The 14762-nt window shown below is 42.6% G+C and overlaps 1 protein-coding gene across 2 annotated transcripts in view; it reads right to left on the reverse strand.

The window, feature by feature from the left end:
- Positions 1-14762, reverse strand: part of KIF26B (kinesin family member 26B) — a 326887-nt gene that overhangs the window by 20137 nt on the left and 291988 nt on the right. For both annotated transcript variants that reach the window (XM_066596111.1, XM_066596112.1), the window contains one exon: positions 11326-14698. In XM_066596111.1, coding sequence (XP_066452208.1) covers positions 11326-14698 — 3373 coding nt within the window. The remainder of the gene's footprint in view (positions 1-11325; positions 14699-14762) is intronic.

A 14762-nucleotide genomic window follows, 5' to 3' on the forward strand; every position in this document is an offset into this window, starting at 1 on the left:
GACGAGTAGTGCTTATCCGAGTACGTTCGCTCATCTCTAGTGCAAACCCAACACTTCCCATCACACCCAGAACACCATTCCAGCAGTGCTGAGGAAGCTTTTCATCAGCAGGGAGTGGAAAACTGGTCAGGACTGAAGGAAAGATGGTTGGCAGTAAATACAGGGTAATTCTTGAGGAAAACCGGTTTCAGTCTGCCGGAGACTTGAGAGTGGTACCTGCATTTATCTTGCAGCAGGACAATGACCCTAAGGGCTAATGCCCACGGCCGGATTTTATGGATTCTATTGAACCAAATAGCTCAGTGTACACGCTGCGTAATTCCACCGCGGAATTTTGCAGCATGTCCTATTTGCCGCGGGAATACCTGCGGACGGCTTCCATTGTAGTCAATAGTGTGAATACGCGCCCCGACCACCGCCGACTGCGTCATATGACACTGCCGGCAGTGTCATTCGGGGGCAACCCAGCGGATCCGGAGAAGAGTATGCGGTCTTTGGAGGGGCGCCGTGACGGACTCCGCTGTGGTATTCTGCTTGCAGAGCCCGTCACGGCTGTGGGCATGAGCCCTAAGGCCTCCCTCACACAGGCGTTTTTGTACAGCGTTTTGTGCTGCGTTTTCAGCAGTGCTGAAAATGGTGTACTTGGCTCCCATTCATTTCAATGGGGCTGCTCACACACGGCTTAAAACATAGAGTTTTCAACGCTGCGTTCTGAAAGCGTTGCATGTTCAATTCTTGGCCGTTTTCAGCTGCGTGTCTCCCATTGAAATGAATGGGCACTTCTGAAAACGCGGCACAACTTTGTACCGCATTTTTATAGTGTTAAACGCAGGTTGCTGTGCCAGCAAGTCTGAAAAAAAGTTTCCAGTTTCCTTGGCTACGTTTTCAGCTGTGCTGAAAATTGCAGCCAAAACGCTGTCAAAACGCATGCCAACGCTGCTGAAAATGGAGTAAACGCAGTGTTTTTGCAAACGCCTATGTGAGGGAGGGGTCTAAGGCGCAACATGGAATTGTGTTGGAACAGTCTAATCAAAGCCCAGACCGCAATCCAGTTGAGAATCTACGACATGAGTTGATGACTTCTGAAGACCAACATGATCCATCTAACCTGAAGGAGTTGGAGCAGTTTTGGCAGCAAAATAGGTAAAAATCCCAGTGTCTAGATGTGCTAATAGAGACATACCCGAAGAGCCTGGCATCTGTAATTGCAACACGGCATTGACTTTCAGGGGGTGAATACTTAAGCACATAAAGTTCTCAGGTTTTTTTTGTCTTAAATACTGTGTGGGTAAGTGAAGAATATTTTGCACCTTCAAAGCAGCCGACATGTTGTTTAAATCAAATATTAGAACCCTAATTCCAGGTTGTAATACACCAATTGGGGAGAATACTTTTGCAAGGCACTGTAAATATACCCTTATGGCCAACAGCTGACAGGCTGCAGCAGATTCTAGCTTTGTGGATTTAAATATTGAGCTGATAGGAAGCATTGATGGAAGGGGTTGTGTGGGGGGATTCAGATTGAACGCACATTTTGTAAACCATGTTTTGTAGTGATCCAATCCTGAGTACACGACTAAAGGCATTAATGTATTTGCTGCTTACATCCACAAGCAAGGACCGCTTACATATAATGTGGTGTACCTTGCATCTGTGAAACCACTGAATGTAATCAAACTGCATTCATTTTTTTCATAGGGTTTCAGTTTCTCCTGCTGGAACTAAAACCTTGTTCAGTGTTTTTTTAGTCCTTTTTTGGCTCAGGTCAATGCTACTAAAATAAAAACCTTACAGAAGATGTATGTAGATGGGAATATTTGAACACAGAGCTGTAAGTGATTTCTGAAGGGTTAAACATTGATTTACAGCTTCACACTGAAGCACGTCTCCACGCAGGGACATCTGCTGATATATAGTGATCATTTCTGTCGGAAACATTTCTGATCATAACAGCCATAAATAAGCTGGACAAGGTTGGTGACCTGAGATGAGCGTAATTTTGGAGCGCTATGAATTGTAGAACACAGTATACACAACTCAGGGGTGCTGAACACCAATACGGAGATTTTGATCTCCTAAACTACTTGCCCTTTTTATGTTTTGCCGTAATGGAGTTTGATAAATTCAGGGGATTGGTCTAGGGTCTGATTCATTTTAGGGTCTGGTCTGGGGTTGAGCTAAATTAGTGAACTGTTCAGCAGCCTAAATTAATTTAATGTTCACCTGTCATTTCAGGTGACTTTTCAGAATAAGCTGCTATGTGCACGAGGAGTTTCACCATTTCTGGCCATTATATGACTTATACATGCATTTTCAACAAGTTTTCCTTGATTGTTAGATGTTCCTGAACTCAGGGGCAAAAAGTAGCTCTTACATAGCACACATTGAGAAGAGGAGATCCTGCTTCCCCCATCTCCCTGTAGCACATCCTCTTATAGCAGCAGCATGGAGGTCATTATACTGTAATACTGAGCAGTGTACGTGTGAGATAAAACACTTACTAGAGCCTTCAGCAAAATCTCGCTGTCTCCACCTGTCTCTACTGCTGTTTCTTCCTCCTACTCCCCATGGACTTCTATAAGCAGCATGTACCCTAATCATAAAGTGAGCTGATATACCATTTTGTCTCTTAAAACAAGCCCTATCAGTAAATTGATAGTGAATGATCAGTGCAGGGGAGGGGCAGAAGTGGCTCATAAGTGGACAAAAAGGCATTTTTCTCTAATAAGATATATTAGATAGTTTCTTATATTCATTTGTACAATTGATTTATGCAGAGTTTGTTGAAACAGCAGTACCCATTTAAGGGTCGAGTCTGAATTTATCTGAGGGTTTGGTCTAGAGACAGATTAATTTAGAGGTCTGATCGGGGCTGTGATTAATTTAATGGTCTGGTTAGTGGTTTGATGATTTTTTTTATCTCCACACCCTTTCTTTCCCTCAATTTACTTCTTCTAACCCGCCCTCATTTTGTTGTTTGTTATCTAGATGTCTGTTAACAAGTTTAGAATATGGTTTTCTGAAATTGTGCTTTATGATGTATGAAACATACTGTATGCTTTTCAAATCCTATGTAAATGTATAGTCCATAACTAGTTTCTGAGAACCTTCTTTTTTGTATTACCCTTTTCATCAGCTGAAGATAGGACATTTTGTAGTGTTAAATGGACCAAAGTTAAATTTCAAAATACAATGGCACCTCGGGATATGAGCGCCTCAGCTTGCGAGTTTTTTGACTTGCGAGTAGGCTCTCTCACAAATTTTTGCTCTGATTTATAAGTCAAAAAACTCGCAAGCTGAGGCTCAGGGGATAGGGTCTACACTCACCTGTCACCGGCGCTTCATCCTCGCGATGGTCTGTGGCGCTACTGCAGTCTGTCGCTCCCTCCAACACGCGGACAACAGAGCATTGCTTTCTGGATGCGGGGCTTGAATGCCCCGCCTTCAGCAAGCTAATGCTCTGATTCATTAACTCAGCGCCGCGTCAGCCAATGAAAGCCGGTGCTGGGTTAACTAATCACAGCCATTCAATGTCATCATTGACTGGCTTTGATTGGTTAACCCAGTGCCGACTTTTATTGGCTGACGCGGCGCTGAGTTAACCAATCAGAGCTTCAGCTTCCTGGAGGTAGGGCATTCAAGCCCTGCATCCAGTAAGCAATGCTCTGTCAGCGTGGAGGAGTGAGCGACAGCCTGCAGCAGCGCTGCAGAGCATCGCAGAATGCCGGCGGTAAGAGAGTATTGATTTTTTTACATTTTTTTAATTGCAGTTAGTTTCCCTGTTGAAATGCATTGGAACACATTTATGGCGTTTCAATGCTTTTCAATGGGGAAAAGTGCTTTGACATACGAGTTTTTCGGCTTAAGAGCTCCGTTTCGGAACGGATTAAACCCGTAAGTAAAGGCACCACTGTAGTCCTAAATCATCACACAATACTACAATAAGTCCATCCATTACCTTTCTTCTTGATTTTCTGGTCTTCATTCAAAGGAATCCAATATGCACTGTTCGCATCCTGTTCACAGCTTCTACTACATTCCCCATAATCCCCTTCGCTGCATCTCAGACAGTATAGTATTCTCCTATCTAATAGGTGGCGCTGCAGAGGTATTATTCCATCTTCCTTATTTGCATACAGAGTGTCTAAACATTTTGCTACCATGCCTGATACGGATTAACTCATAATGGACAAATATCCTCACAAGGTCCAGATGGGTTTCACAAATTGTGACAAAGGTAGTCCTATTGGATTTACTAACTTCACTATCCAAATGGGCTGAATGAAACTATTGAAATAAGTGTTTAATCATTTATTAATATCCTTATTAGTTATTACATGACACTTTTTTATCTTATTATGTTTTCCTTCTCTTATCACAATTACTCTAAAGATGAGAGGAGAAAATAGGGTGGAGCAACGTCTGCTAGGTTTTTTCTTTTCCGTACAGGAAAAAAGAAGGAAGGTGCTGCCTGCCCACTTTCCGCCAACCGTGTAAAAGGGGCGCAACACTTGTAGTTGATCCAGTCAATCAAAACAAGGGAATTACCCGCTTCTTCTTTATTATAAAAAAAAAAAAGACAGTCTTAATGCATTTTGGGGATGCAGCCCCTTCTTCAGAAGTGGCTGTAAGAGTGCGCGGGTGAATGCAGATGCGTCTGCCGCTACAGTGTGAGAAGATTCTTCAGAAATCGGTTTTAATATAAATACAGTTACATGTATTCTAGATGGTCATTGCTCAAGATTTTGTAAATGCAAATCTGTTATGGCTACTTATATTAAATAATGCTGTAGACAGTTGCCTGACCGTCAACTGCTTAATGTTTAAGAAAGTTAATTCGAGTTACGGCTACCTATTTTTTAGATAGTACTACAAGCAATTGCTTGTGTGGCAACTGCTCAACATTTTGAAAATGCTATGTTACAGCTACTTTTTACATGAATTTGCATTTCCCAAACATTTGAATAGTTGAGTAATTGCTTCTACCATTATCTAACATATAAGTAGCTGTAACAAGAACTTATGTCTAAAAAACGCAAACAAGTGTAATGGCTACTTATAGTCTAAACAATGCTAGAGACAATCGCTTGACTGCCAAGTGCTGCAAAGCCATTTTCGTGGGGAGAGAGACAAACACTACACACTTAACTGTTCAAATGACAACTTTTTGAGAAAAAGAGAAAGGCAAATGACGGGTAACCGCTCAACTGTCAATATCATGGCGAAAGAGAGAGACGGCTGCTTCCTATCACCAGCTCAAATGACAATTTCAGAGAATGAGAGGCAACTGCTTAACCATCAACTGGGTCAAATGCCAATTTCAGGGGAAGAAAGGAGAGACAATCACTTTACTATCAATTTCAGGGAAAAAAAGATATCACTTGACTGTCACTTTTAGGGGTAAAGAGACAATCTCAATCAACATTGGGGGGGGGGCAATAGGTTGAACAGGATGGACATATGTCTTTTTTGCCTAACATACTATGTAATCTGAACGTCAACCACTCAAATGTTATTTTCAGGAGGAAAGAGAAAGCTAATCACTTCACCGTCTATTGTATTTTGAGAGGAGAGAGTGAGGTAGACAATCGCTTGACTGTCAACCACTCAAATGCCGATTTTTGGAGAAAAGAGAGAGAAACAGATAACTGCTCGACCATCAACTGCTTAAATGCCAATTTTGGGGGGAAAAGACAGACAATTGCTTGACTGCCAATTTCGGGGGGGGGGGGGGGGGAGAGTAGAAGACAATTTCAGGGAGAGAAAGGGAAGCAGAAAGTAGAACAGCTGGAACTGGCAAATTTATTTTACAGCACATTGTAATGATCTGGGGAATTGGAAAATAAAAGTCATAGAGCTCAGCTTCACTATTGTATATTTGTAAGTAAAGATCTACGAGAAACCTCCTGAAGACTGGATGTATGCATTCATAGTTACTAGTTTGATATTGCCCAGAATACCCCTTTAAGTAAAATGGCCACAAGGTGTTAAGTGTGTAGATAGTGAAGAGGGCAGTCACTTATCCACTGGTGTGATTATGTTATGGAAGACTATCCATTATTTGAGATACTCGTCTTCTCACCATGGCTCAGTAGGAAGGATGCCATATGGTAGTCCTCTAGAAGGAGCACATAGAAGTTTCTCATATGGTTAGCAGACCTACAAAAATAATAAGTTCTCCTTATTGTTTACTGCTGGTAAACAAATATAACGACACATACTTTCAATAGTTTTTCACCTTGTCTTGACCAGGAAAGATGCTGCAGGAGGAAGAGAAAACCTGAAAAAAATGCCTGCACAGCCACCTGGCTTTGTAGTCTGGCCCGACGCCCAACTGCCTTATAATGGCTCCAAACCACTTTGTAGTAAAGGAAAGGTTGTGGTTTCTAATTTAGTTTATAACTCTTCTCCTGGTCTAACAAAGTTCTAGAGCTAATAAAAGCAAAGTATAAATTAGTTTAAAGGAAGTAGGTCATAAACCAAACTTAACCCCTTGAGTGGCACGCCCGGAAATTTTCCGGGACGAGCTCCACTGCTCATAGCGACATAGCCCGGAAGATTTCCGGGCTATGTATCACTATGGGAGCTGCAGAGCACACTGCCACAAGCTGTGGCAGTGTGCTCTGCCTGCACAGTCCCACAGAGAACAAAGCAAGGGCTTTGAAAAACCAGCAGAAGATATTGTCGATGTGCCGCCAATCTCCTGCTTTGTTTACAGGTTGCCATAGAGACCATCGGCTTGTCAGAAGCAAGCCGATGGTCTCTATGGCAGGGAGAGCTTGGTGCTTGGCTGTCAGAGGACAGCTAGGTACCAGCTCTTACAGCAGAGATCAGAGAAAACCTCCGATCTCTGCTGTGTTAACCCTTTACATGCTGCAGTCTATGTGACTGCAGCATGTAAAGGGCTGTCACTGCAGCATGTAAAGGGCTGTCACCATCGGACCCCCAGAATGTGATCAGGGGTCCTGATGGGTCCCTGTGGAAGTCCCCTAAAGGAACAAAAAAAAAAAAGGTAAAAAAAAAAAAAAAAGGTAAAAAATTATCAAAAAAATTATAAAAACACTTGTCTCCCTTTACTTTGTAAAAATCAAAAATACAATCACACACGTGGTATCCATGCGTCGTTATGACCCAGAGAAGGAAGTTAATACATTATTTAACCCCTTAATGACATGGCCCCTTTTTTTCTTTTTTCCCCATTTCTTTTTTTCCTCCCCCCAGTTTAAAAAAATCACAACTTGTCCCGCAAAAAACAAGCCCTTACATGGCCATGTCAATGGAAAAATGAAAAAGTTATGGCTCTTGAGACGCAACTGCAAAATTAGTTGAAATTCAATGATTAGACCATTTTAAAAAACCTGCCCTGGTGGGCACGACAGGGTGGTAGGAAACCCGCCACTCAAGGGGTTAAAGGGGTTGTGTCATTAAAAAAAAATTCTATATCCTATACTCACCATTTCCTACCCCCACTATGTCCCCCCCATCCCCGTCAGTCTCCTTGCCACATCATCTACTCACTGAGCTTCTCCAGTCCCCCGGGTCACCTCACCACATGCCGGCGGCTTGTTATGAAGGCTGCATTGCTCACATTCCTCTTACAGGTCAGTGAAGGACATGTTGTTCACTGGCTGGGAAGGAATGCTAATCTATTTCAGAGACCACTCACATGAGCAATCTGTGCAGTAGATCGGCACTCCCCCTGCTGGCCTGTGACGTAACGTACATTGGCTGGCAAGATGACGACTGCCAGCAATGTACGTAACCTCACAGGAAGCAGAAGAATCAGCCAGCTGGAGGTGAGTTGCCCCCCCCCCCTCCCCCCTGGACTGCAGGGGACAGGAGAAGATAGGTGAGGTGCAGATCTGGTAAGCAGACGGGGGAGGAATTGGTAAGTATAGAATTTTTTTTTTAATGAAAGAACCCCTTTAATCAAAGATAGGTGATATACAGACAAAGTAACCAGACCATTTTTTGTCTCCATGGCCATGAGATCACCATTTTCATGCTGTGCGCACAGTATGCCGATTAATTACAACTGCTCTGATTGGTGTTTCAGTCACAGAACTGCCCCAGATCTCTCTCCCTCCAAATCGCACCCTCTGGCCTTGGATGAACGTCTCCAGTATGTTCAACGTGCAGCACTGCATGTCCTAAATTGGTACATGATATCAGTGAGTCTGATAAATACAACAGAGAACATCACTGCACATGTGCCAATTTTGAAGGTCAAGTGTGTGGAGCTTACAGCGTCTTGAGCTCAATGGACTAGGAGAGTTCATTTAGGAGCCAAGGGGCGTTGTTTGTGTAGATTGAGGGGAGTGTGTTCAAACTGGTTCTGCAACTGAAATGGTGATTTATAATTTCAGAAGGGTCGGTGATCCAGGGATTATTCTGATTGCTAGATTGGAGTCAGGAAGGAGTTGTTTCCCTTGAGGTTCATTTACACGGGACGAATGTTGGGCCAACGAGGAGCTTTAACGCTGATCTATTATGCTGCATAAATGATGGACGATCAGCTGATCGCTCATCGTTCTGTTTAAACAGCGGCCCTTCAGCAATGAACGGCCGCTGTGTTATCTCAATGGAGAGAGGCGGGGGAGCAGGAGAGAAATCTCCTGCACTGCCTCGCCCCCTTTGCTTGCCACTCCGTGAGTAAGACAGCTCTGCTAGCTCCCATGCAAGAGCACGGGAATGAGGTAACACAGGGATGAGTAAATGGGGCTTTAAATGGAGAAAATTGGCTTCTATCTTATTGTTTTTTTGCTTTACTCTGGATCAACATTGGGTGGTAATAGGCTAAACTGGATAGGCATGGGGCTTTTTTCGGCCTTACATACTATGTTGCAATCGGACCAACTGCACCTAACTTGTACACTCCGCACACAGTGTGAAATCGATTGATTTCAGGGCCGAGGAGCGGCTGTGAAGAGAGAAAAAAAACGTAGTTACACTTGTCGTTATATCCCCTATCTTTCGGCATTATTGGTTTATGGTGCTAATTTTAGGTAACAGACTTTCTTTAATTTTAGTATTACCAGCTATTTAGATCTAGTCATCACTTCTTAAAGAAATTTGCCCCCACTTTTATGCTGCCGTCTCTGAGGGCTATACACTAAAGTGACAGTGTCTAATTTCATTTAATTCCTTCTGTTATGTAAGTCTGCCCTGTAGTTTTGGAGAAATTTACGCTAGTAATTGCAGCAGTTATGAGAAAGGGGTCCTCCTAATGTATGTAGTATGACTGCGGATTCCTCAATATTTAACCCTTCTCTCCAGCTGCTGACTGGGAGCTTTCTCTCTGTGAATAATAGAGAGAAAGCTGTCAATCAGTGGCTGTAGGGCAGGGTGAGCGCACACATCATGCATATGACAACTCTCTCCTCAGCGCAAAATGAGAACGCTGCAACTAAAACCCCCCAAAAAATCTACGTTTCTCCAAAACTACATGAGAGATGGACATAGATATGAAATCAGTATACAGTATCTGCCATTACCTTAGAGGGGGCAACATAACCGTGGTGTACGATTCCCCTAAAAGTGAATTTGCAAATTTGTGATATTACACTGGTATACTAAGAAACGTTTATATAAACTAGAACAGCAATATATTTAACAGAACAAGCTGTCTTTGACATGGGATGATTGTCAGGCTCAGATGCCTGACAGGTTGTTGCAGTGATAATCGATCCTGGGCTTTTACACAAGAACGAGCATCCTCAGTGAATGGAGGAGGAGCGAGTCAGGGATCGTTCCGGCCCACCCGCCTCCATTCACAATAAACAGGCAGTCGTTCATAAGTAGTACTGCCTATTCACACGGGCCGATCCGTATTTCAGCTTTATACATGTAGAAACTAAACGACGAACAGAAGCACACAAATTCTTGTTTGTTGTTCAGTCGGCGCATGCTTTAAACGATTTATCGGCCCGCGTACAAACTATATGAGGAATTATTTTGTTATGCACGGATTACAAATGTGGTGGGTGTAGGCAGTATGAATTTTCATTAGAGTTATGCAGTACTGTAGTCTAAGGTCACTTAACCTCCATATATCTCAGGGGGCCTTTCACACTAGCATTTTTAAATGCACAAAATCACAAGCAGCAGGTCCTATTTTCCATGTTTTAGTGCATAAATCGCTCATTGAAATGAATGGACTGTGTAAAAAATGCAGCAAATACGCAATCGCACATGTAATATTGTGTTTTACTCCTCTTTTATGCATGTTGCTATGCCACTGGGAGAGGGAAAAAAAGTTGTGACGTCATCAGCATATCTGTCTGCACTTTTACTACGCAAAAATATGTAGGGAAACGCACACAAAACCACAGCTTTGCACGCATTAAAAAAAAGGCATTGTTACATACGGGTTGCATGAGAGTGGCCTAAGCTTTTAACAAATGACCTTATCTACAATTCCTGTAGCATAATACAAGCACAGTACAGTATCTTACAAGCAGTACAATCAATGTTATTGCATAATTATATCCATGGCCATTTTTCTCGTGCCCTTTCTGTGGTATTGATTACTCATATAGCATACAGCTACAATTTTATGGTCCCCAGCTGCTCTTCCAATCAATTTTTTTCCTGGTGATGTCAACACCAATAATGTTTTAGCAGCAGATTCATGCAAAGGGCTGATGACTGTATTAAAGTACCATTTCTGTTCTATGTAACATAATCTTCAAATTAGTATGTGTCTAATAACTTCATTGTATATTCATCGCCATACGTTAACCCAGGGTTTGTGTTGATACACGTAATGCTTACCGACTCCTATAAAGAGTGTTCTTTTAGCCAGTGTTGGGCCTTTATGCATCTGAATAGTTCTTTTTTAAGTGCATGTGAAAGTGCAGTATGCTTTTTCTTATATTGGGTTCTATGAGTGAAGTCTGCCACTGTATAGTGTCATTCTGAAGTATACATTGGCAATGTTCCAAATTTATATCAGAAGACTCGGGCAAGATGAGAAGAGGGACTAAGGCAAATTCCATCAAAATGCAATTAAGCCATCAGTAAAAAGTAAGGACAACTAACGAAATTCACAAACAGACCAACAAAGCAGCCGCGCTAACCACTATGCTCGGGCTGGCTTGTGTGTGCATAAGTAAGTAGAAAACACAAGAAAGTATTTGAGACATATGTGTAGTCATCACCATTATGACTGATGCCTAATGACAGCAGCAGCTGTAGAAAGCCTGGTCTCGTATTCCTGGTGGCCACCTATGCACCAATCCTTTTTTGGTCTATAGAAGTGAAGATGTCAATATATAACAAGGTTGTCTAGTAATTATAAAATTAGAAAATCCCATTGCACCATACCTGAGTTAGATCGCTTTTTTGATGATTTAAGACTGCGGCACCTCCCACTGACAGAGCTACTGTTTTCACTCATAGAGTCTTGGGCAGAAGAACCACTTCCGGTAGCTTCACTGTCTCTGATCATGCTTTCATATCCACTGCTGCCACCACTGTGATAAAAGAGTGCGGTTTTTCCCATTGCAGGTGGTAGCTCACCACTGAGTACACTGCTGTTGTCACTGCCATGGCCACTGCTGCAGCGGTGTGGCTTTCGTGGAGGAGTAATTTTGCTATATGGGGAAGGTAAAGTGTGTACTGTGGGTTTCTCCTCAGTATGGAGAGCGCCACGTTCATCAGAGTCTGAATTTCCATGTGAATGCACCGCCCGACTTCCTGTGCTTCCTTGGAGTAGCTCTGAGATCCGTCCATTAACTGCTCTCAAGGGCAACTTGGAAGCAAGGCCAGAGCCTCTATTTCTGCTAAGAGACTGAGTTGACCAAGACATATTTTTCCCACTTGGAGGAAGGCTTGAGCTTCGCCCCACAGACTGTGGAAGCGATTTGGTAGAAAAGCTCAAAGTTTTGGTTGCAGAGGCAGAGAGGCTGCGGGCCTTAGGACTTGCAAGTAGCAGTTTGCTTACTGCTGATATCTTTGAAGGGCTAGCTTTTGGAGATGCTCCTGCTGACTGAGAGGTGTTAGTTGGTGATGACATGAGATTTCGATTAAGACTTCTCCCAGATCTTGGCAAAGTGCTATCTTTACTGAGGATCATTCTTGAGCTCACTGATGAAAGACTTCCTGCTCGTTCTAAAGACAAACATTCATAATGACTTCCATTGGATCTTCCCAAAGAATTTGTTCTGCTAGCTAACTGCTCTAGTTTGGCACTGAATAACTTGCTACTACTGTTACTTCTGGTGTCCATACTAAATCCTGTCAATTTGCCATTAAGTTCATCTGGAAGGCTAGGTAAGGAAGAGAGAGAGTGTTTTGATGGACTGTTTGCAGCGTGCTGTGGGCTTGCTCTATTCCTATGATCTAGGCTTGATTTCCTTACTGGTGGAAGAGGGGGAATGCCTTTGGGTCGGGTAAGAATGCAATGTTTAGGAGAAGCAACTCTTCTCTCTAAAGTAGATCTAGACATTTGAAATGGGTTGACGGATCCAGCAGTGTTATTCTCAGAATCATAACTCATGATATCTTGTTCCTCCTGCTGACAGGATCTCTCGAAAACTCTAGGAAGGCTGCCTCTTTGTGAGTAGTCACTTATATAAGCTAGACCCTGCGTGGTTAGTGCCATTTCACACCCATCTACAACTCTTTTAAGGTTCTCGGAGAGTGGTGAGATGCTGCCTTCTCCACTGCTGCTACTTAGTCTGTCTGTCATACTTTGTTTTCTGTACAGGTCATGGTCAGTTACGCCGTTAGCAGCTTCAGGCATTTGTTCATCAATTGAATCATTTTTCTCTCTTTTGGTATCATCTTCACGTTTTAACCAAGGATCATCAAATATAGGTTCCATTTTACAGTCCCCAGAATTGTTTTCTACAGACTGTGACAATTTTTCAGGCAGATTTAATCCTGGCAGGCATTCATTACTCTCCTGAGCTTTAAAAGGACTCACTGCAATGCAGGGATAAACTGTGATGTTTGTTTTCATTGGAATGTAGTTTTCACAGCCGTTCAAACTTGAGGTATTTGATATAGTGACTGTGGTTTTCCCTACTGCTGAAATCTTGCAGTTCTTTATAGGTGATGCATTATTCTGAACGGTCTCAACCATTTCTGACTGAATGAGTACTTTGTCCATTTCTGGCTTCTGTCTATTGTTTGTACACATTACACTAATATTCTGCAATGCAGTTGTGAATTCAGAAATAGGAGGCTCAGCCAATGCTTCTCCATGGCCATAGCATGTCTGAGCAATAAAGCTATGGCACGACTGTTCACCATCACTACCTGTACTCATTTCACTCAACCAGGAGCTGATGGAAGATCTCCTGCTTCCACCTTCTTGACATTTTTCTTCTAGTCCAGGCTTAGGAAGGGGTAAGAATTTTGTGATGCTGACTTCAGATACTGGTGCCGAGTTGGAAAAGCATTCAAGGTCCTCGCTTATGCTACTAATAATGCTTACAGGTCTGGAACCAGAAGCCAAAGCCTGCACAGAACAGTCACTATTGAAACTAATGATACTAGTTGGCCGCCCGTTGTCAAGGACTCCACTTATCGTTAACTCTTCAACTAAAGTGAAAACCAACTCATCCTCACCATTTAGTTCCAAAGGCTGTTGGACAGTTACCATTGTTGTACTAAGAACTTCCTTTTTGGACTCTTCAGAACTTTGCTGCTCAGCAAGAAGGGATTCAGAAGAAAGACAGCTTGAATTAGATACTGATCTTTTCATGATTTGTGGACTCATACCCACAGGAGGAGTCCGCATCTCTGGCTGTGGGAGAGATTCCAGTAGTGATCCTGGATCCTTATTTGCAGAAGGTGGAGGGGTAGTACTAGGTAGGACTCCTTTCTGTGTATATACTTTACACCTTTGTGAAGGAGAGTTTGGTGGTTTGTACTCTGATGTTTTAGAGAGACTAGCAATGCCTAATCTTGGTGATCCCATTGCTCTTGGTTTTCCTTCCACAAAGCCACAACTGTTTAGGCTTTCTCGGCTTCCCTGTAAGCTGGCACTTTGTACTAACTGGGAAGCTCCATTGTGCGCTCCACAACTACCCGTAACACTCCTGGGAGAAGGTGGAGTTGATGCATTAGCTACATTCCCAGGTGGAACTGGAGAGTGATTTCTTGGTATTTTATACGCTGGCCCAACACTATTTTCTCTAGCATCTTTTTCAGATTGTACATTTTCTGAAAAGCCTTCTTCTTTACTTGTTTCTATTACATTTTTTGGCTCTGTGGATAAGCATAAAGCTTTGGTTGATTGGTCTCCACTATACTGAGTAGGCAGCTCTTCAAATGGGAAGCGATTTGTTTCCTCACTGCCATCAATACAATCCAACCTTTCCTGCAGTTCTGCAAAAGTATTACATTTTAAGCAATCCCTTTCTGGTTTGTTGTGAGTCACTTCATTTACATCCTCCAGTTTCACTTCATTTTTTGACTTTTGCAGAACTGGAACAATTGGGACAAAGTCAGGTGGCCCTTCATTATCTGTAAGATCTTTATCGGACAGGGCTGTTCCATTGGGGCCTACATAAATAACTGTATCACATGACTGTTCACTGCTTGAAGAATAATCTGGGTCGCTGGATAAACTGAGAAGAGGAAAATCAGGGTCAACCACATTTCTTGAATGGAATGGTCTCAGCTGAGTTGGCCTGCGCATCCGTCCTTCTTCACAGGAACTCTCTCCTCCAGATGAACTTGATGTATACTGTAAATTTAAAAAAGGTCAAAATTCATATGAAAAGCGTAAAATAAAGCAAATGACATTAAAA

The sequence above is a fragment of the Eleutherodactylus coqui genome, chromosome 3 (assembly GCF_035609145.1).
Source record: "Eleutherodactylus coqui strain aEleCoq1 chromosome 3, aEleCoq1.hap1, whole genome shotgun sequence".
NCBI lineage: Eukaryota > Metazoa > Chordata > Amphibia > Anura > Eleutherodactylidae > Eleutherodactylus > Eleutherodactylus coqui.